Source organism: Atractosteus spatula, chromosome 5 (genome assembly GCF_055471065.1).
Source record: "Atractosteus spatula isolate fAtrSpa1 chromosome 5, fAtrSpa1.hap1, whole genome shotgun sequence".
NCBI lineage: Eukaryota > Metazoa > Chordata > Actinopteri > Semionotiformes > Lepisosteidae > Atractosteus > Atractosteus spatula.
In genome coordinates this window covers 19,716,228-19,739,170 of record NC_142710.1, presented here as the reverse complement: position 1 = coordinate 19,739,170, position 22,943 = coordinate 19,716,228, and the positions used below count along the sequence as shown (strand labels likewise).

At 36.3% G+C, this 22,943-nt stretch overlaps 1 protein-coding gene across 2 annotated transcripts in view; it reads right to left on the bottom strand.

The window, feature by feature from the left end:
* Positions 1 to 4,703: 4,703 nt before the first annotated feature.
* Positions 4,704 to 22,943, bottom strand: part of prkg1b (protein kinase cGMP-dependent 1b) — a 144,275-nt gene continuing 126,035 nt past the window's right edge. For both annotated transcript variants that reach the window (XM_088917041.1, XM_088917040.1), the window contains exons 10-18: positions 14,776 to 14,872; positions 12,505 to 12,644; positions 11,725 to 11,814; positions 11,108 to 11,249; positions 10,739 to 10,902; positions 9,817 to 9,939; positions 9,661 to 9,723; positions 9,147 to 9,213; positions 4,704 to 8,292 (exon numbers count right to left, since the gene is read on the bottom strand). In XM_088917041.1, coding sequence (XP_088773167.1) covers positions 8,194 to 8,292; positions 9,147 to 9,213; positions 9,661 to 9,723; positions 9,817 to 9,939; positions 10,739 to 10,902; positions 11,108 to 11,249; positions 11,725 to 11,814; positions 12,505 to 12,644; positions 14,776 to 14,872 — 985 coding nt within the window. In that variant the 3' untranslated portion in view covers positions 4,704 to 8,193. The remainder of the gene's footprint in view (positions 8,293 to 9,146; positions 9,214 to 9,660; positions 9,724 to 9,816; positions 9,940 to 10,738; positions 10,903 to 11,107; positions 11,250 to 11,724; positions 11,815 to 12,504; positions 12,645 to 14,775; positions 14,873 to 22,943) is intronic.

Here is a 22,943-nt window from a genome sequence, read left to right as displayed (position 1 = left end):
TGGAGATTCACTCGTTCTGTTGCTGGATTTATACATGTGGAGTTGTTTGCATTCCCGCCCCTAGCTATGTATAACAAAGGCAGGGATGAAATTTCAAAGAGATTGGACTCCTGGCGCTTCCCACAGAAACTAACCTATTGGAAGGGAATTCTCTTCCTGGGATTTCACAATGATGTTTGTATATAATTATCAATGATTTTCCTTGAGATTACATCAATCACGCACCGACACATCTTCTGATACACTGGAAGCAGCGCCCATACTTCGCTTCGGATTTAAGGGATATAATTAAACCCATTGTTAATGTAAGAGAACCTCCTAAAAGGCTTATGGCATTTGCTTTTTCTATTTTATGTCAACATTAACTACAGTTACTGTATTTTTCTTTCCTCTCACACACCCAGACTGTTTATCTGTACCACTGTTTAAATGTGATTTGACGAAGTTTAATCCTACTCCTTCTGCGCATGACAGCTGAACTTGAGTATCTTGTTGAAATGTTACATCATTTATTTTATTAGTCTGTATTAACAAAAGGTACAGAATCATGTTTTCTCATTAAACGAGACGTTAGAACAGGGTCCATTCTTCCAATTTTACATTTGTCCGCTTTCCGAACCAAAATTAAACAATAATAATAATAATAATAATAATAATTAATAAGAATGAGGAACTGTCAAGAACCAAGAACAGGTCAAGTAAATTAAGTAACCCAGACAGTCCTGAAAGTTTTGTAATGGGAGGTTATTCAAGTCATTTTCGGTCCATTAGCAGCATTTGATCCGTTATTGTAATGAGAAAACTTTGAAATGCACTTGATTCAACAATCGGCGAAGATCAAAGGCTGATATGCAAATCACTGGGAGTGAAAAGTTTACCGAATTAATTATCATCTAGCCTAAGTGCTCTAAAACAAATATGGCTTGATTAGCACTCCACGATAAGGAACTGGCATCGGTCTCTCTGAACTTCAGTTCAGGGCTCGATCCAGAAAACATGAAAAGGCGCAGATATTCAACTTGAAAGGAATTTTTCTCATCAACCACAACTTCATACCCGTCGGTATTAACCTTGACATGGATCGACATCTGCTATTTATGGTGTTGATCACTGTAAAATGTAATTACAATGACATTCTCATTCCCTCGCAGATGTGACTATTAATTGCACACAAACAGGATAGCCTGCTGCATATTTGTATAACCGGGTAAACCTATCATTGAATGAAGTTTTAAAAACAATTGGGACTAATTTATTACTTGCGACTTGAAAAGACATCAAGTACAAATGTCCTGTTTACAAGTAGTAGAACAACGTGTGGCTGTCCGTTATGTGCACATAACTTTCTTGTTAAAAATGTTTATTGCTACATAAACTGCTTGAAGTAGTGACTATCGTGTTTTATTTATAATAATGTTGATATCGATATCCCTTTTCCATCTAATACAATTGTAGATTTTTGTAAATGCTATCTTAAGGTTTTCGCCCGAAGACAACGAGGACAAAAACATGCGCTGGCTGTATAGTAATAAGAATAATAGTAAGACGACTGCACATAAAGAAAGGGCATGGGCTTTTAAGTGTGTTCCTACAGTTTTAGGGATACAAAGCAGGGCTGACGCGCGCCTTGCTCAACGCGTTATCTCCCGGCACATAATAATAGAGGATAGTCTCAGAAGTGTGTGCGCAAACCCATAACAAATTATAAATACTATGTCGCGGAGAAGCTATTAAAATGTCTTTTTGTTTTCTTAAAGTTACGGTCAGAAAAAGCGCTCAGAAAGTTGAATATGAGTACCACTTAAACGTCTGACGGTTTATGCTGCCAATATACATATACATCTTTAAAAGCAGTTGCTACCAAGAGTTCTCTACACATTTTATTTGTTGTCATGTTTTCTTACCTTCAAGAAATCCTAGGATAATTTCTTTTGTAATGTTCACACAATGAATGAACTTTTCCAGTCCAACTATGCGTCGCATCTGTAGCCATTAGTGTGTACTGTTAACCATATAGTATATATAGATACAGTAGGTCCTCCTCGAGTTAAAACACAATAAAAAATAAGAGTTTTATTAAGTTAAAAACGAGAATGTGAAAGATGAGGTGGAAGCCTAACTACTGTTGTATCTGGCTAAAAACTGGAAACAAATACGTTATTACTGATTTATTCAATGGAAGAATGGATGATTAATCTGAAGATATCTGCGTTTTGCGCGTTTGTCATACTGTCAAATACATATGCTCAAAAAGTCAATAATAGTCCTTAGCTCTTTCAGTTTCTGTCTAGTCAACAAATCGAAAGGTGCGTGATTTACTAATCCGTGTAAATATTTTTAACGTAACTGATTGTTACTTGGATATGAACTTGCGTTTTAAATAATAGCTCTGTGGTGTCCGTATATCTCTCTTCGTGATTAAAAAGGACACGTACTGGACTAGTTCCATTGGCCAAATGTTTGTAACCACAAAACCGCGCTAACGATTTAACAGTTTCTAAGAGAATGTCTGCCTGATACTTTGGATAACCTCTTAAATAAAAAGGCTTTGTGATGCTGTTGACAGAGGTTGGTTATAATAGGCAACTACAAGACAAATGCTCAATACACTTCATTAAACGTGAATTGGCAGCATTCACCCGAATTCTTTGGTCTTTGGCTTTGTTTTAACAGTACATCCAAGCCTACAGTAGTGTAAAATGTAGCTTGTGTTAAGGAGCCTTTGATGAAGAAGAGATCAAACAGAACTAGAACCCCATGTCTTAATCAGACTTTAGCAGGCACGGCATCTTCACAAACAGTCCGTTTACTCGGCTTTTAGCAGGTTTTCACAGACATTGTGCTCAGCAAATTCGTCTGGTTGGACGCCAGGTAATCTTGTTTTCAAATGCCTTCTTGCCGCCTAATCCATTCATACTACAATAGGCTTTACTAGTTAGCTACGTCAAAAAGAGTGGTAAATAAATTCATAATCACTTAGTCTTAACTGAAACAAGCAGAATAGATTAAATATCACAGAAAAACTAAGATACCACACTGCACATAAAAATACGATTTTGCCCCATCTAGTGGCCTGTACTCTAGTAAATATTAATGTTTTGATAGCTCCGCTCATTTCCATTCCCTTGAGAATTATAAATCATATCTGTTATAACTGCTGTTTCCATTATACCGTGACTTCAATGGGTGGTAACAGTTTTCTAAACGTGTACTACTGCTTTAAATTCTAGTTCTGTCGTTTTAGTACCAATTGTTAACTGAATTCTGATATGTTAAATCCATCCGAATACAATTTGCGTTGTTAATTTACGGAAATACACCTCTACGTTTCAGACTCTTCGACTGGGGGTGGAGGTTTCTGACGTGGTACGTCCCATATCCAGCACAAACTTGTTTCTGTGATGATATATCGATATACGGCTGTCTCTACTGTTTCGCTGAGACCAAAGGAAAAGATGGATCATTTGTCACACTAAGGTCCAAGAATGTTCTTTTGCAATGAACCAATTTTTTTTCTCCATTAAGAAAAAATATGCTTTTTTGTCACGTGGGATTTAGGATTTGGTTACAGATTGTTCATTGTCCAGCAAGAGAAAATTTGTGCAGTTAGACATGCACGCTGCCTGCAGAGATAAGCGTTAAGTATCGGTACAACTACGGCTTCATTTCTGATGGCACTTACTGCAAAAACAAAGCTCCATACCTATAAGTTCCGAAGACGGCAGCTAATGAGAGATGCTCTTAACTCCATCAGCTGTGATAGAACAGGAAACGTGTCAGTCGTTTAAAAAATTAGCTGGGATGAGTGAAAAGTGCACTGATAAAAGGACAACGGCAACAATTAACAAAATAAAATAAAGAATGTACTCCTAGGAGGGAAAGACGTGGACGAATCAGTATGATTAGCATTTTTGAATAGGCTGTAAATTGAGATATAAGAATAAAATGGATATTTGTATTATGTTTCTCAAAAAAGGAGACAAAGTTGCTACTGAAGGGCATGCTGATTTTACTGCCCTGACGTAAGGGGTTAAAAACTTTGAGCAGCCACCCTTCATAATTCAGCGGTGATGTGTCTTATATGAAATACACAGAGTGAAGAAAGCTGCCATGGCACAATGCAATGGATTTCATCTAAACTCCATCATCGGTTTTTGGATATTTGCTTATTTGGAAGAACACAAAAGACAGAGGAGCCAAGGGTGTGGGCTATGCTGAGTAAAAGCTTCCCCTTGTTCACAGAAAGAGCAGAACTTTAGAAGACACATACTGTATCTACTGTAAAGCTTTACTTTTAAAATTGAATCAGCACCACACCTAAAATGTATATAGCTTTCCTACAAGGCATCACACTGACAGCTACAATGTGGTAGCCTGCAGATTGAATTGCTCTTGTTTGATCCCAGAACAGTAATAGCAAGGGAATGGCCATCATGCACTCTCCTCCTGACTAGCTGATCGATTTCCCTCGGCCTTGGCCTTCAGAGCCTCCAGAGCCTTCTCTGTGAAGACAGGAGAGAGTTTTCTGGGACTCTGGCACTCTGAACTCCGAATGCTGAAGACAAAAAATGGCATTTTTAATGGTGGACCAGAGGGTGAAAACTGTCTGAGGAGTCTAATTCTTAAAGGATTACAGTTTTTTAAAAAGTGAAACATTTCAGCATCACTGATAACGTGAAAACAATAAATGCAGTCAAGAAGTGTCCAAAAGTAACTTGTCTTTATTTTAGCTTCATAAAGTTATACAACAGGCACTCTGCAATTAAAGTTGCAGTGAGAATACAGAATAAGATGTAAGCAGCTCAAGAAAGAAATGTTTTAGGCAACATTGAATCCAACTGATAATTACTTCATGAGTTTTGTTGTGGATGAAAAAAACAAAGTTCCCCATTTAACTATTACAGCGAGCAAAATAGCCTGAAACAGGTTAACACACTAACATATAGCAAGTAGCTATTGTACACTGGACAAACCAACTTCTCTAGTCAAATCATATATTGAAACGTTTTTCTTTTTCATGGTTCCAGCAACATGACTACATTATTGCAATGGACAATGGAAAAGAATAAAACTGTTATCACTGTTATTCTTATACATATCACAAATGAGTTGCATATACAAGAAAGTTACTTAAAGCAATATTCCTATTATGCTGTGCAGTGCCGAGACTGAGCCGCTCTACAATTCATGCCTTCTTTTGACAATAGCCCCTCAAGAAAAATAGTTGGGGATTGCATGTATTTGATTTTTCTGACTTGGCCTAAATATCCATTGCCATCTTTCATTGATAGAACTGTTCTTAGATTTTAGGTATTAATTTTTTTAACTTATTGTGACAGGCTTCAATAATTGCACACAGAATACTATTTCAAATAGCTGCTTATTATAATCCCTTTAGAATTCTTCAATAACAGAGCACTGATTGTGCCTTCTCTCTAGCTGTGAAATGAAATCCTCGTCAGGCTGCCTGACAGAGGCGTCTGCTACCTAAGGTTACAAATCACATTTGTTATTATTACAGGCTTTGAAGAAAAGCACTTACATCGCTCACAAAGGTAAATGACTAAGAAAAACAAGAAATTTACATTCCTACCACTTCGTATGTAACATAATAGCATTGGTTTGTGGATTTGATAAGTAATATGTTCAGTTCTGATTGCAACAAAGCTATGCACAGATTGCTTCATAATGTGGTTCACTATGACATTTTTATGTAAATGGTCAAAATGTAGAAATGACCTTTCTGAGTGATTGGTCTTGAAGCAGAGATGAGCTTGATGGCTATGTCAGCAATTCAGTGGCTGACAGTTGCATAAAAATCATTACAATGCAAGTATTTATTCCATGGGGAGGGGGCATAACCACACAGCAGACTAGGAATATATCTGACCCAATAGTGTATATAGTTACTTGTTTAAGTTAACCTGCACAAACAGTATACATTTCACAGAAATGATGCAGCATCTAATTAACAGATTTACAATTTAGCCACAGAAATAAGGAGATCACTTAATCGTTTGAAAGATACATTTTATTGTAAGAAAGGCTTATAAAGAGCTGAAAGAACCGTAAAAAAGCAGCAAGCTAAGAAAAGACAACAGTTTGAGGTGTTCGTCTTTGTCATGCAGCATTACACCAAATCTGATAGTTATTTTTGGACGCCATTAATTTAAGGCACTTGCAACAATGCCAAACAGCCAGTTAATGAGTGATTCTAGTCTAGTGTTGGAGAGAATACAGTCTTCAAATTGATGATGTTACACATTGAGATCATTCAAGTCTGATTAAACCAAAGACAGACAATGCACACAGTCTCAGATATTCAAATTAAGTATTAATGCCATCATACTCTAAAAAATAAAAAATTAACATGTATCACAAACTGTTGATGCTAAAATATCTATATACACAAATATTTATTTGTGGTCCTACGATTAAATAAAATTTCTCAACTTATTAATCCAGCACAGTGTAAGTCACGTACAGAGCTTTTGCACCTAGAATATGGAATTCATTTAGCTTTCATTGCACATAATTCATTGAAATTCAGGTTTGTGGCAATATGAAGAACATATCTACAGAAAAAGAGTACACTGAAAAATTATTGGTACGCAACGTCTAAGTTTCAATTTGAATAGATGTTGAAATATAAAAAATACTATATATAGATGCTACCACTATTAATGAATTGCAACTAGTATTCATTTTATAGTATGTATGTTCCGATGATTGTAATGTGTTGGTGTTGTTCTCATGTAAATGTCATCATTTCCTTCAGAGATCATTAGTCTCATATGATGTAACACTTGTGCACCACAGTCAGAAATGTAGAACATTGGTTCATACTCCTGTAACAGTCTGCCACCTTGTGGTGCCTTGAATACTGTATCAAGTGAAATAACATCATTTCATAAATGTGCCGTACCCGCATTTCATTAACACACTAACTAAATTACACGCAATTTATAGGGCATTGTTTTTTTTATTTTCCCACTCTAAAAAATTTGGGAATCCCACCAATTCTGTCCAGACAGATTCATGAAGAAAATAATTATATTTTCTGTCTTCCTTACAAAACCCCTTTCAAGTTTTGAAAATTGAGATACAAATTCTAAAACTATTTTAAAGAAATAAAAACACCTTTATGTCTTCCCCCTAGTTTTAAAATTATAATACAGCTAGTGTTCCTTTTCTTCAAATTAGGATTTAAAGTATGTATTTGAAGTATTTTACCTAAAACTGCCATGTGCAGTAGCCTGTTCAGGGGGTTTAAAAAGTGAAAAGCTCTTGTCCTCAATTTAATGTATATGGGATATCATATGAAAGCAGATACCGAAGAGTAAAAAATTGCATATGATGACAACTGTATTTACAAAAACAAGAACATAGCATACAGTTTTATCTGAATATCTGTAGGCTACACATTTTTTAAGTTTAATTAGCAATGCACTCTTCTGATTAGTTGTACAAGTACCATAACTATCAAAAGAGAAAGTAAATCAAAAACAACATTTGTGCTTTTAAGGTAAATTTTCATACACTGTAGATAAACAGATCTTAATATTATATATTAATTTATTCAACAATAATAACATTCAGCTTTGTCATGAGCACTTAGAAAGAAGTAAACATGACAGTAATTACTCTGACGTGAGTGATCCAATAGTGTCATGGTCCTGTCTAAGTCTGAAGGTGGCTGCACTCATTCTAAAAGGAGGGAGCCATGCTGTACCAATACAACGGGCAGCTAGGATTATTGAATATACCTCCACTCCAGTTACCTATGAAAAGCTGTAAAATCCAAAATATACGGATGAACCATGGCTTCAAATTTTTCTCTTATCCAATTTTCTTATCTTTAAAACTAGCAGTAGAGGCGAGCAGGTTCTTTGCAGCAAAAGAAAACCTAACGTTCCTGCTAAGTTTAAACAAAAAGGCCTTGCTCCAGGACCACCATTTGCACAACAATAAATATGAATGTAAAATACCAAAGGAGCCCTGCTGTTATCTAAACTTAAGTCCCAATGCCACTGGAGTAACTGAAGCAGCATCAGTAAAGGCATCTTGGTGACCCAGAGCATTGCTTTTTCCTTCATTTTTCCATTAATTCACCTCTTTGTTACAGGTTTCGCTTGCAGCTTTGTCCTGAAGAAGCTGTCCTAGGCAACACAGAAGCAGGTTGAGGAAATGAGGTTAAAAGTCATTGTCCCATCCTGAGTTATCATCTGGAGGTGGGTCATCGTTGTCTTCAGGGAAACTGTCAAAGTTACTTGTGTCTGTGGGAGATGTGACCTGAAAAAACAAAATGTACACCCAGAGTTATTTCCAATTTGATTAGAGATAATAATACTTACACTTTGTATTAATGGGTCCTAGCCCTGGTCCTGAAGGACTAGTGTCTGCTCATTTTCATTCAACTCTTGAGCTGTTACTTTGAGAAGCGCTTTGAGAAGCCACCTTTAAAGGCGGTATATAAAGTAAAGTTTATTATTATTATTATTATTATTATTACTATTATTATTACTTTAATAGAACTATGTCCACATAATTAACGTCAAAATAAGTCAATTGTTAGTTCAATTGATGTATGTGAGAGCTCAGCTAATGTTAAAGGCAATAGAAACATTGTCAAGATCAGGTATAAGAATCATTGGTCTATATAATACAGAGACATTTGACATTAACTTCATACACTGGACTTCTACAACATACTGTAGTTATACAATTCCTGTCACCAGAGTTGGGAGACAGATCTTTATGATTCAGGTAAAATTATGAGACTAACTTCAAACATTGAATACAGTACAAGTAAACAACCCCAGTCCATTCCCTGAGGATCAAAATCCAGCAGATTTTTAGGTCTGTTTAAAACATTACCATCTATTCAAAAGTATTCAATTGGTCCAATCAATCTAAAGATCAGTCACTAATTAAGTCACTAACAGCAGAAGTGGAAAAGGCACTGTGGCCAGTTGCGTTTTGTAATATTTTTGTAGCTCTGAAAGCTATTAGGATAATAAAACCAGATAAGCCATGTAATTAACCACAAACATGTTCTGTACATAAAACTGAATTACTAAAAATTTGAATGTAGGAAGGTCTGAGCTAAGTAGAAGAACAGACGAAAAAGCAAATTTTGTACTTGCATTGGGTATTATAGGAGGTGTCAGGGTTCCTTTGCGTAAACCCTCCCAGTTAAAGCCTTCAAACCACCTATGAAGAATAAAGCACAGAAGATGGTTAATGGGGTTTTCACACTGATTGACCTTTGGCATCTTAGATACAGTTTTTTATATTTATACAGCACATTGGATCTTCATATTTACACGATCACAAAATATAGTAGCTTTTTTATTCTTAGAGAAGACTAATACATAGCCGTGAACTGTCAAAAGAGTCCCACTAGGGCAGGGCACTCAGCTTTGGTAAAATGATTCCAGGCCTTTACAAAACTTTAAATCTTCTAGTATGATGAGCACTAAAATCCTTTGTCTAAATTGAGCCAGCTCATCCAGGTGCTTCATATCACTTTGGTAATTAACTATTACCTGGAGCAAAAGCCTGCAATGGTATGGATTCTATGTGCCAGGTTAACTATTCCTGCACTTACATACTGAACATAGTGACGTAGAAATATTGTTTCATTCTGCAGTCACTCACTTGTGCTTCTGGATATCTTTCACACCATTTTTCAAGTTTCCTAGTCTTTCAGAAGGATTGTCCCTGAAAAAAAGGAAAAGCGCTTTAGGAAAACTATCAAGCAGTAAAATGAGTGCTCCATTTCTATTCTGAATAAATTACCATGATAGCACTCACCTGCATAGTTTTTTGATTAAATTAGCAGCATTTTTGGTTATCTTCTTTGGAAATTCAATCATGTCAATGCCCCTCAGTATGATGTTGTAAGTTTTCATAGGATCAGGGCCTGAGAAAGGTGGGCTTTAAAAAAAAATAAAATAAAGACATCTGCGTCAGTGTTGCTACCATAAATACATAATAGGAATTTTGGGCAATTACAGTTTACTAATTTCTAAGATGTTGTGAAAATGGACTTGTAATGAATGTAGTTTTGTACACCAAAACAAGTGACGTTAACATCATTAACATCCAGCACCTACCTTTATAAATGATTTCATTTAATTTATTTGATATATAAAGTACTGTATACCCCAGATTTAATAGTGTGTTCCAGCCCTCTCCATCACCACTGTTCAGTGAACCAGATTTGATGAATTCAGCTGCTGTTAACATCACAAGGCTGCCTCCCCAGGAGGCTTGTGTTCACAACAGGCCCCTGACATATTTAACCACAGAACTGTATTTTTACAACCTCAGGAGCAGTTTGCTGGCAGGACTAAGGTATGTTAGTGAAAACACTCTTGTCTTTCAACAAACACTTTGAAGCATTTTGTAGCTCTGTCCAGCATTTGCAGCTTATGATTGTTTTTCAGTTGTTTTCTTTTAAACAGTTAGAGACATGACTAAATAATAAAAAATAACACAAAATATCAAAATTGTATATCTAAAAACCCTGTGAATCTAAAATACTGTATAGTTAATTAAGAAATCTAGCCTTTCATTTTTAGGCACCTGAATAGCAGTTACATTTTTATTTTATATTTTACTAACAGGGCCTTAGGGTGCTTCACATTAATCACACAAGACTGTGAAACTTGCAACTGATGTGTCACTTGTGACCTTTGCTATCTTAGAACAAGTGTTTGCTTTTATGTCTTACCTGCCAGTCAGAAGTTCATACATTAGGATCCCTAAAGACCAGTAGTCAGCTGAAATGTCATGGCCTTTATTCAGGATAATCTCTGGTGCTACATACTCTGGCGTCCCACAGAAAGTCCATGTTTTCTTTCCAAATCCTATTTTTTTGGCAAAGCCAAAGTCAACCTAAAAGAACACACAGTCCTTCAGAATGTAATGTTGCCAATCAAAATCAACATATTTTCTTGTCAACAACAGAAAGCCAGTCTTGCATGCTTTTTTCTGAGCAGTGTATGAGTGAAACAATTCAAGGTATTTCATGACAGTGAGCTCTTCAAGAAGTGTTTAGAACACTGAAAGGGGCACTTCTCGATTCCAATCTGGCACTTACAAGCTTTGCGTAACCTCTGTGATCAAGGATGAGGTTTTCTGGTTTCAGGTCCCGGTATATAATTCCTTTGGAATGCAGGTAAGCGAAAGCTTCAACAACACATGCTGTGTAAAATCGAGTTGTTGAATCTTCAAATGAACCTCTACAATAAAAAAAAAATTCAACACTCACATGTAACAGAGCAACTTTGTCATCTGAATTAAGCATGTGACAAGACTGTAATTTTCTTGTAATAAAATATCCTGCCTGCTTAAAAAAACACTAAGAACTAGTGGATCTATGTCCTGCCTGCATTATTATTTTTACAACTATGGAAAAAGCTACCCAGCCATGTTTTTGAAGTCAATAAGCAGTTTTGTTTAAGATACTATATCTCAATTAGCTACTTACTACCAAGTGATCTAGGTGGGCCAAATGGCCTCCTCCTGTTTGCAAGTGTTACTATGCAGAAATTCTTAAAGCAATAAATGATCATTCAGGAAGACGAATAAAATTGATCATGTTCTTTCTATTCATTTTCATTGTTTATGGGAATGAAATGTATTTAATAAAGAAACACATTAAATTATTTATTTTAAATATTCTATTAAAGTCTATTAAAGTGAAAGTCACCATACCTGTCCCTGAGAATGGTCCATAACTCCCCTCCAAGGCAAGCCTCCATTAACATGTACAGGTACTTGCTGTCCTTGAAAGTCCTATAGAGCCTAAGAAAAAAAGACACCAACTCTGTGATTAAGTATGTAAAGAATCCTACAACTCTTACAATTCTCTTTCAAATAATAATAATAATAATAATAATCTTTATTTTTATATAGCACCTTTAAAAGTGACTTCTCAAAGCACTTTACAACAAAAAATACACACTGAGAGAAAATAGTAGATGGGGGTATGGAATGCAATAGGAATGCAATTGGGCATATAGAACCATTAAAAAAAACCTTTCTGAAAATAGACATCTAAGAAATCTTAAATAATCTTTTTGAGATTTTTGTTATCATTTAGCATGTCATGGCTGAAACCTCTCTGCAAGGAAGATTACTTTCACTTTCTTATTGGACTCCTGCCCCCTGCTTTTCTTCGCTGTACTGTCTGGGACTGAAGATGTGGAGATGTCGCTTTCTCTTTCTCTGGCAAGAAATCCCCTTGGCGTTGGAAAAGATGACTGCATCCTTGCAGCTGCTCCTGCCAGGTTCCCGTCTAACTTTCAGCTCAGAGAGCAGCTGGCTTGTACAGCTTTTCACTTTTAGTACACTCATTACTAAGTGTTGTGTAACATTTAAAATGTATTTTGCTGCAGATCCCACAGCAATTCCACACTTTGGAAACAGCAAAGCTGCTATGGGCATGCATGCTAGGTTCCAGACACAGAAACCCTGCTGGACAGGTGTGGATACCTCACAATGAAATCAGAGTGGGCCTCCTGCATGATCTGCTTCTCTGAGCGAATGTGCTCCTGCTGCCTGGTGTCCACTATGTGTCTCTTCTTCAGGATCTTCATTGCAAATGTTTTGGCTTCATCACTTTTCAGTTGGACCTGCAAAATAAATCTTACATGTAGGTTCTCTAGCTGCTCGAAAGCTGTGCAAAATACTCGATGTTCAGAGTAAGCATGACCTACACTTTTGCAAAAAGAGTTTTGCTGTGAAACATTTTTTTTCAATGTTATTTTCATAAAATAACTTTTTTTTGCAAAATGTATGACATCAGGTTGCTATCGCAGCAGGATGTGACCTTCGTTCTTTAATAAGTTCTGCACTTTTAATGACCACGTGGTGCTAATTACTGTTACAGTGTGGAGTGGTCAAATCTGTACCTTCTATCTTAAGATGTTTTTGCTCTGAGCTGAGTTTTTTACATTTCGTACCTTAGGCGGAATCAGTGTCAGAGGTCATTCGATCTCTGCTATCGAGCAATAATCCACACCAGGGTGAACATGATGCCCCAGGCAAGGGGACACTTGTTTCTGCTTTGCTGTGCTCAAAATAGGTCAGGACAGCCAAGCCAAAAAGAGTTGGGGGTTCCTCATTAGGTCACACTGCTGGGCTTTTCCTTTACTGACCTACTGATGGTCTCAGTTCCTCCACACTGCACCAGCCTCAAACTCCCTGCCCATGTGGTGTCTTGCACCACATACTGCTGTCTACCTAGTTTCCAGAGGCAGTAAATGTACCAATGAGTACATTGCTAGCTACTGTATAGATTAGATCAAAAAGCCTATGTGTTGTCAACTGAATATGACTTCTTTGTTATTCTTTGAATTGGACACCAAGATGCTCTAATCTAAAGAAATTGCTATATTACACACAAAAAAATATTATCAATTCGTCTGGAAAAGAAATATATTTTCATCATAGGTACACAGAAAATACTCTGGTATTTGAGGGAAGCACAGGTGTTTGATCTTACTTCCCTGTACACATGGTAGATTGTACCTGTCACAAAGTTAATCAGGCATTTCATTTTATTTTCCATTAAAAGAGATAGCCTGCAGACAGTAGCACATCTTTATATAGATCTTTACCAGCCAGTGACTGACTAATGATGGAATGCATACCCAGAAGGTTTTTATGACTGGGTTTCTTTTTGTTGTTATTACTGTAATTTTTTAATGCTTACATGTATGCACCAAGAGCATCTCAGATTGAAGACAGAAAATGACATCTACTGAACTAATGTTGCCTAAAGATAAAATTTTAAACTTTGGCAGAATGGCAGAATTTACATGAGAAATTGATTCTGAAATTCCTGGAGAAGATGCTGTGCACGTTAGAGTTTATTAGTGTAGTTTACGAGAGTAGAATGTCAGGCCATTCAATTTCATATAGTGCCAAAGGGTACTGACAAACAATCAAAGGTGTGTCGTGCAGCCCATTGCATGATCTGACACGTTATCATGATTATGTATTTGTTGAGAGTGGAGGGACATGTAATACTTCTGGTACCACTGAAAAATGTGGTAGATTGTTTTGATATTATATAAAACACTCCAGTATAAAGGGTTCCCTTACACTATAAAGGCAAAAATGCCATGGAACTCCCTCATTTTATTGTGTTTTTTTTCAGCAATATTGATAGAATCACACAATTGCCTGAAGTGCCTATTGTGTTTGTCTACAGACAGACCAAACGCATTTTCAAAACTGGACTGGCACAGGAATATTAAGAGGTGGAATGATTAATCTTTTTGGTATCTTTGTTACTTTAATCTATAGGAGATCAGGATTTCCCTAACAGGAAGTACAAAATTAATGTTGCAATGCTTTTTTCTTATACAGGGGGGAAAAAACATTATGAGTAATCATATAAAGATAATGCAGATAAATACATCCTAAATAAAATTGATAGTTTCAGATTAGAGAGTAAATATTAAATATAGCTTTTGTATTTTACTAATCTGTAACATCATCATGCGCAAAATGAACCAAAACTGAATATTTGGCCTATTTCTGTAATAAGAAGATGCTTTTCTGTGGATCCAAGAAAGGCAAAATATTTGACTTCCCTGTGCTGAAGTTGTCACATTTGCTTCTCGAAAGTTACATAAATATTACCTTTGTCAAAATCCTTCTTAAATCAATGATTAATTCAACCTGATCACAGGCTGAAGCAAAGTGGAATGACAGAGAGACAAGAACAGAAGTCAAGTGGATTTTCTCAAAGCCTACCAGCTCCACGCGGCCAAATCCTCCCACTCCCAGAGTATCGATGATGTTGAAGTCGGCCAACTTAAGATTGGAGAAGAAGGCATTCTCTGCTTCATATCTGCATTTTTTAAGGTGAAAGAAAGGAAACTTTTTTGAGGTGCAGATATAGTAAGTGATAGGGACTACCACAGGATGGTAGTGTGCGTGAACACTACTCAGTTGCCCCCTGTCCTTCTTCGGGGGGGTTGGATGTAGTTCTCTCATTTCTATTTCCTTTTCATCCAAGGAAATACTGCAAATATGTAATGCTTACAGAAATGTTTTATAAGTTGTTTTTTTTTGGTTTTTAACCTGGATTTAAAAAAAAACAGTCCTCTAGTCTTTCTATATTTAGAGTAAAAGGGTCTTTTTCCTTTTTACATCTTGGGTGTGTGGTTTAGTCGTCCTTCAGTTACAGAAAAGAGATGTCTTCAGCACCCCTGACTCTGCATGTAGACCTTTTCCAATGGGTTGCAGGAGGTGTGCTATGGTACAGTGCACTGAACGTGACAAAGCCATGAAACGGCACCAGGAAAAATGGACACACCAGGTCCTGTCTCTTCTTCCGACTTCTTTCTGTTACATGATTTAAGCTATATCCTCTGTCTAATTACAAAGTTTCTGTTATGACATGTAGATCTTGCAAAAATACATTCTCAAACAAGCTCAACCCAGAAATGTACTAAGAGACTGACTGGCACAGGCATGCAGTCCAAACACACGAAACAGTCTGCCAAAACAAGTCAGTGTGGTTCCCAGCAAGCACCAGTCCCTAAAAATACTCACTTAACCTTGTGGTATTTTTAGAACTTGGAAAGCAGAGCTGAGCACTTGGACTTCAGACTGCTTGCTGAAAAAAGAGCTCTGAGAATGTGAATGGCCTTGTAATTCACCTTCAACCTTCTGCAGCATATCATCTGATACATGGGAACAGCGCTGACAGAACTCATTATAGGTTCATGCTTTGGAAAGAATTTATTTTTCCTACCTATATATGAGTGTCAGTCGAATCAATTTCAGCATTCCAGAATGCTCAATATTGTATTCTTTTCAATAACTTTAACTTAGGTACAGTCTCTTATTTTACCACGTACACACAAAAAAGATTAAAAATACCTTTTATCCAGTATTATGTTTTAAGAGAAATGAATAAGTTCATTTAATGCAATGCATGCTACTGATCCCATTTTCGTTTTAACAGTAAATAAACAAATGTATGCAGTGTTTAATTAATAACACCAATTAATGCTATTTTCAGGTAATGAATTAACATTGTGAAAAGGTCTTTCTCATTACCAGTGTAACTTAGTCAAATATGTGAAAAACAAAAAGCATGCTACTTGCATCAATATTCAACACCGTGATTCTTAATAAAGGTTTACAATGTAAAAATACTTAAGCTTTGGTTAAGATAAAGAGTGTTTTTATTTCCCTGTGTGTGAGTGTTTGCCTGATTGTGTGAATGGAGTGGGTAGTGGTGGAAAGGAGTGTAACTGACCATTATTTCAATGACTGTGGGGCTGCATGAATGCATTCCGTCAGCTGCATCAAGATCAAGCTTAAGAGAGGAACAGCCTGCAGACGCGTCTGAAATTGCACAGTGTGAGCGTTGCACCGTTAATCAGCGCTGGAAAACGTGAGATGCCACATCAGTTCTGCATCAGCCTGGCCAACACAAAATAAGACCCCCAGGACAGCACCTTCCTAATACATATGACTGAAAAGAGAGAAAGGCCTTGCCTGCTAGGGGCTATTGAAAGGGTATGGACAGAGAACGGTACATCTAGCTGCACAGCCGTCAAAAAATTCTGTGAGCTGTTCTTTACGTTCAATTTGTCTGCTGGATATTATGCAGATGTGTATGATTTTAAAGTCCTCTGCAACTGTTGCCTTATAATCATTTTGATGTCTCAGACGAGAGAATTTTGCATGAATAGGAAATTTACTGGGCTAGCTACTCAGTCTGTGGCATTCCCTTTTTGAGGCCAGAAGTATTCAAGCACAGAAAACCAACTCCACAGCTGAAACGTTGTGTTTTCTTTCTTCTCTTTTCAGCATGGAATAAACCTATTACTTGTTCCTTTGCAGCCTACGCATGCTGACGCAGCTCCCCACCTGAACTACTTAAGTACCAAGCAGCCCTGTTGTAACTACTTGACATTCCTATGCTACAGTGAGACTACAGCCCAGATTATTAATTACTGCATATATAATGGTCAACAGCATCAGCTTGATTGCTTTCCTTAAAGTGACCAAATATTTAAAGTGTTTTGAAGTATCACTGTCTATTTGATTACTGTTGCCATAGCTTCAAACCTACCCTTTGACCCCTCTGAGCAGATGCAGCACATTACTTCCTGTACTCAACCTTATGCCTTATAGAGCTGTGAGATATGAGTAAACAGGGTCATTTATCTTATCCAGTGTAACATGCATGCTACTGACAGAGTAAATACTCATACCAATGTAAGCAATGACACTGATCCCAAAACCACGACTTTCAAAACTAGGTAATCTCATTGGTGCACTGAAACAATGTTTTATTATGTGACTGGATGCAGCTTTAAAAATAATAATTCCCACAATACCCACAGGCTTTCTCTTGGATTTTTCCTACATCCTACACATTACTTACTTTACTTTTATCCCAGATGGGAAATTTCCTTTGGAGGCAGGTAAAAACACTACACAAAACATCCAACACAACATCAACCCATTAACAAATAAGAAACATACTTGTATGATGAGAAAGAAAATAAATGTATACAGTATATAAAAAGTAAAAAATACAATGAGTTGTCCAAATTGAGCAAGTTAATAGCTATGGGAATAAAAGATGACTTAGCTCTATTGCTCTTGAATTTAGGCAGTTTAAATCAACGCCCAGATGGAAAGAGGTCAAATTCACTGTGCAAGGGGTAGTCATGACAGTCAGCGATTGCACTGGCTTTCCACACTATTTGTTTGACTTAGATGTCTGAAAGCTGTAGTTGTTTGAAAGCAATAATTTTGCTGGATACCTTCACTATCCTGCTCAGTCTGTTTTTATTGTGTGTATTAAGGTTACCTAACCAGGCTACCGCACTGAATGTTCTGAAGGGCACATTGAATGAAAACTGTATAAATTAAGTCATTGTTGTAGTATACACATTACAATAGTGGAGATTTCTTTGGAAGAACAGTCTCTGTTGGCTCTTCTAACATTTGGCATCTGTGTTTTCCTCAAAGGTTAGTTTGTAATCAACAATAGTCCTAAGATATTTGTAATTGTTGACAATTTTAATTACATTTGTACTTCTGTACTAAACAGAAGAAACCATAATGCAACCAAACTCATAACACTGGTTTAAGCAACAGGTTTAACTTAAGGGCTGCATTAAATACATTAAGTGACTGCTATAAAGAACAATGTATGTTATACACTGGAGGTCTCTTATCTTAATTGTAAGATTTACGTAATTTTTAAAAAACAATATATAATAATTGTTTACATAATTTTATCTATAATTTTCCACTGTGAAGACAACATTTGTGACAGTCCACAACAATTCTAAATGTACAGTATTAAAATAATGTAAAAATATATATCATTTAAACATACGGATATTTTCTTTAATAACACATTTTGGCTTAAGTAGCTGAAGCAATATCATTAATTAAATCCTGTGCTGCAGCTGAACTATTGTTTATTATGTTGTGTTGTTTTTCTGTGATATGATTGCAATTAGAAACCTGGATGCAATTAAGCAAATGTTGCTTGTATTTATTATTGATGCCACAAATGACATATGATATATTGTTAGCTATTTTCAAATCACCTCCTTTTAAACTCCTATATATAAGGTTTAACAATTACATACAGAAGGTGTCAAGCATGTGTGTCAACTAAACGCATCTTAGTGCTATTAAACAATTATAATATAGTCTAAACGCCACCCAAAAGTCCTGTTAAAGGAAAAGCAGTAAGCAAGCAATGAACTCATTAAACAATATTCCTTTCAGTGCAATATAAAGGTATGACAAAAGCAACAAGAACTGAATCTTGCTTTGCTTAATTCACTGACCATGCTGGAAAAGCTAAATAAGAATCTGTCCATCTTATGTTCACCCATGAAGCATTAGTCAATGTAATTATTTCCCTGTGACTTGAGATACCCTGATCTCAGTCCTGAGAACTTGCTATTTACAGTCATGGGTGCAAGCTAACATTCTCCCTGTCACATTTTCTTTTCTTTAGTTTCAATTCTCTGTATGCCAAATTTATTCACAACAAGTAGACCTTATTCCATTTCCCATGGAAATAAATCTTCAAGAGTCAGTATTTTAGCATAATTTTCAGATGCTTAAGATCAAATTCTTTAGGTTTGTGTACCATATATCTTAGATAATTTTGTCACTTTATTTTGCATTTTGTGAAAATAAATCTTTCTACTATGTCAAAAGGAGTTGTAATTTTAGATTGTGAAGTTTCCTTTTACTTTTGGTATTGGTTGGTTTATTTCCAGAAAAGCAAATATTTTTTTTAAATCATTCTTTAGTTCACATGCTTCACTGAGGACACTGCCAAACAGCACACAAGGTTATATCAATGGTGTTGTCCTTTGCAAGTGAATGTGTTGGCCAACAAATAATGTAATAAAGACAGTACTTCAGATTATAGGCATGGTGACATGGCAAGCCAACGGTGTTGGCAGATATAGTTTCTGTTTCTCAGAAAACACACTTGTGTTTGGAAACTTGAAACAGCCCTTAATACACGGCCTACTAGGGGATATTACCAATAGATTTTCTCTCCACTGAGTTCACACTTACTCATGCCAGAGGAATGTTGCTAATAACTGAAGTGAACAATACGAAAATGGGTTAAATTCAAAAAATAGATCACATCTCTATTCCTTTGCCTCACTGTGTCTAGTCTTTCAGCAATTGCTTCTAAAGGGAATTGCGTTGCGCTGCTATAAGAGCTACAGAGGGGGGTGCTGTGGCTCTGTGGCTAAGGTTCTGCACCTGTGGCTGGAAGGTTGCCGGTTTGTATCCCATAGCCGGCAGAGGAATCCTACTCCGTTTGGCCCCTGAGCAAGGCCCTTAACCCCAACTGCTCCAGGGGTGCCGTATAAATGCCTGACCCTGCGCTCTGACTCCAAGCTTCTCTCTGTGTGTCTCATGGAGAGCAAGTTGGGGTATGCGAAAAGACAAATTCCTAATACAAGAAATTGTATATGGCCATTAAAGTGATCTTATCTCTTATCTGATCTTAGATCTTATCTTAGTGTACTGACAGCCAGGCAGGGGGGTGCTAGAATGGAATCTACCAGGTATTGTGTTGGGGGTCTGAATGAGAACTTGAGTCAGCTGTAAAGAAAATACCTGAAAAGAGAAATTAAAGGATGTTGTCAACCAAGTGACCTTTGGAAAAAGTTGTAAAGAAAGGTAATTTGTCCTCCTTTAGACTCATATTATTTTGGAAAACATATAAATAAATTAAACATTGATATTTATAGTTACAGTATGGGAACTTTATATTCTATGGGGTATTTTTGCAGACTCGTATCTATGCCTTTAAAAGGGAAATCAGGATAAACAAATATAAGATGCTTAAGGAGGCTACTTATGAGAAAGACTTAAAGTTTAAAGATAGACATCATTTTCTTACTCCAGACAAAGAGAGGAAGCAATAAATTAGAAAAATATTAGGATATATATATAAAAATGTGGCATTTAAATCAAGGGATGTCATATTGAAATTATATAATGTGCTAGAGAAACCACATTCAGAATGTGTTGTACAATTTTGGACACCACATTACAAAACTATATTATTGCTCTGGAATAAATCCAGAGTAGAACAAATGGATATATTCCTGGGCAAAATAAGTGTTCTATACTGACTAAAGGCTGAAAAAACTTAATATCAGTTCTGATTTCAAGCAATTCTAAATACTTAACAATTCAAGGTATCTTATTAAAGCACACTGTATGATGTGCAGTATGCTTGTCAGTTCATTTTTTATAAAGAGCTCCACTTATCAGGTTTTCTGCCAAGTGTTAAATTTGACCTGTTCTCCAATTTTATGTAGTTCTATACTATAGTTCTCCTACAGTATACCTTCTTCACAAGATTGAGTTATTCTTTTCCAGGACATCTCTTATCATCTAAGCATTGGTTTATGTGAACATCATGCCACCATGCCAACAGCCATATCACCCTGCAACTCACAACTGGCAGCCCACTGAAGCCAAGCTAAGGTGTGAGCCTGGTCAGTACCTGGATGAGAGACCTCCTGGAAAAGCTAATGTTGCTGCTGGAAGCAGTGTTAGTGGGGCCAGTAGGGGGTGCTCGCCCTGCAGTCTGTGTGGGTCCTAATGCCCCAGTATAAGTGTAAAAAATTATTAACCATTATTATATGGGTTGGCAAATATAATCAAAACATAACATAATTTCATGACATCAGAGACTGGAACATTATTAGTAACTACACTAACTGAGAGATTCAACAAATCTGAACATTCATTTCATTCTCAGGTTCAACTTTTCATGTACATTTTTAAACCCCTTCCATAGTTTAGTATTCATTATAGTATTCCTTCAGTCTAAGTGTTACAGCTCCCTCTAGGAGCAGTTACCTCAACTGCATCAAAAACAATTGTTCCAATTGCATAGCTAGACCAGGAACTACTCCTCATGCAGCATTCTGTGATGATAATGATTATTGTCAGATATCTTAACCCAGGTGACTTACAAAATATACTGTCACATGTAAATACACCAAATTTTATATAAATAAAAATAACAAGAAAAAAAGTGAAACAGTCATAAGTTATGAGTGATTTAGTACGCATATATCTGAGAGCTGAAAACAGAAATCGAAATATGTAATGAAGTCATGTCAAACAAGGAAAGAAAAGTCAAATTATTTTTTCTAAAATCAGATGGATAGCACTTATGACAATGAATAGTAAAAATAAAACTGGGAAAACCATCTCCTAGATAAAACAGTAAACTAGCCTTGTTTCTTTGCCAAATGTTTGTCTTATAATAGATTTCACTGTTACAGCAAATCAGTGACAGTTGAATGAACTGTAAAGTTTTGATGGTTTAAAGTAAAATGTCTTATTACACAAACAAAATTTAACTAATTAAATTGTGTGTTGGGAGGTAACGTCTTGTACTTATTATTAATGTTTTATTAAGACCTGAAAACTTTAAATAATTTGCTGAAACAACATTTGTTAAACTTTCTGAAGAGCAGCATTATTACATTTTTATTTAAAAAGTCTGATCATGGCCATCATGCATTTTGATGGCTGAAATTGCAGATTACTAATTTAATTATTTCAGCATCACACTTCAGTCTCAGGTCCATGCAAGTACAGAGTAGTCTGCCGCTAATTAAATAGCTCAAATACAATGTCTGCTCACACAAGCCTGTAAACACTTGATGGGACGCAAAAGACTAGATTGTTTTCATCAGTGGGTGTTTGTCATGGCAACAACAGCTGTGTGAAAAGCTGAATTGCACTTTACAAGAAAGGAGCAGAAACTGCGAGCCTTAATCGTGACTTGTCAAATTTACATATTTATGCTCAGCAAAGAGATTGGATATAATTTACTCTTCCTTTTACAATACAGAGCTGTCTGGCCGGGGCATGCTGCTGACACACGCACCCACTACTGGTTTCCCTGTCATTCCAATTTCATTATTTCACATTAGCATTGCCTCTCAAACAGACACAGTCTGTTTCATAAGCAGAGCTGTTCTCATGGAACATGGGTTGATTCTTATTCAAGTCTCACCAGAATCCCTTTCTTTCCACAGTTAATATATACTGAGCAAATCACTGTCAAAATGAAAATATACCTTGCTTTTCTACATATTGCCCTTAATAGTATACTATTGCAGTGGTGATAACCACAATAACATAGTAATCATAGATACAAAGACCTATGTTTGCATCAGGACTTCTAAGAACATGGATTTATTATGTATCCTTACATTTCTTTAAGCAGATAATCTGCTGAATCATATCAGTGCTTGAAATTTAATTTTGCTGCTCTGGGGTATTATGGTGATAGAAAATCATACTTTTGTTAACCTTCACATTTGATAGATGGACCACAAACCTCTGCTCAATTGTAATCATTGTGTTTT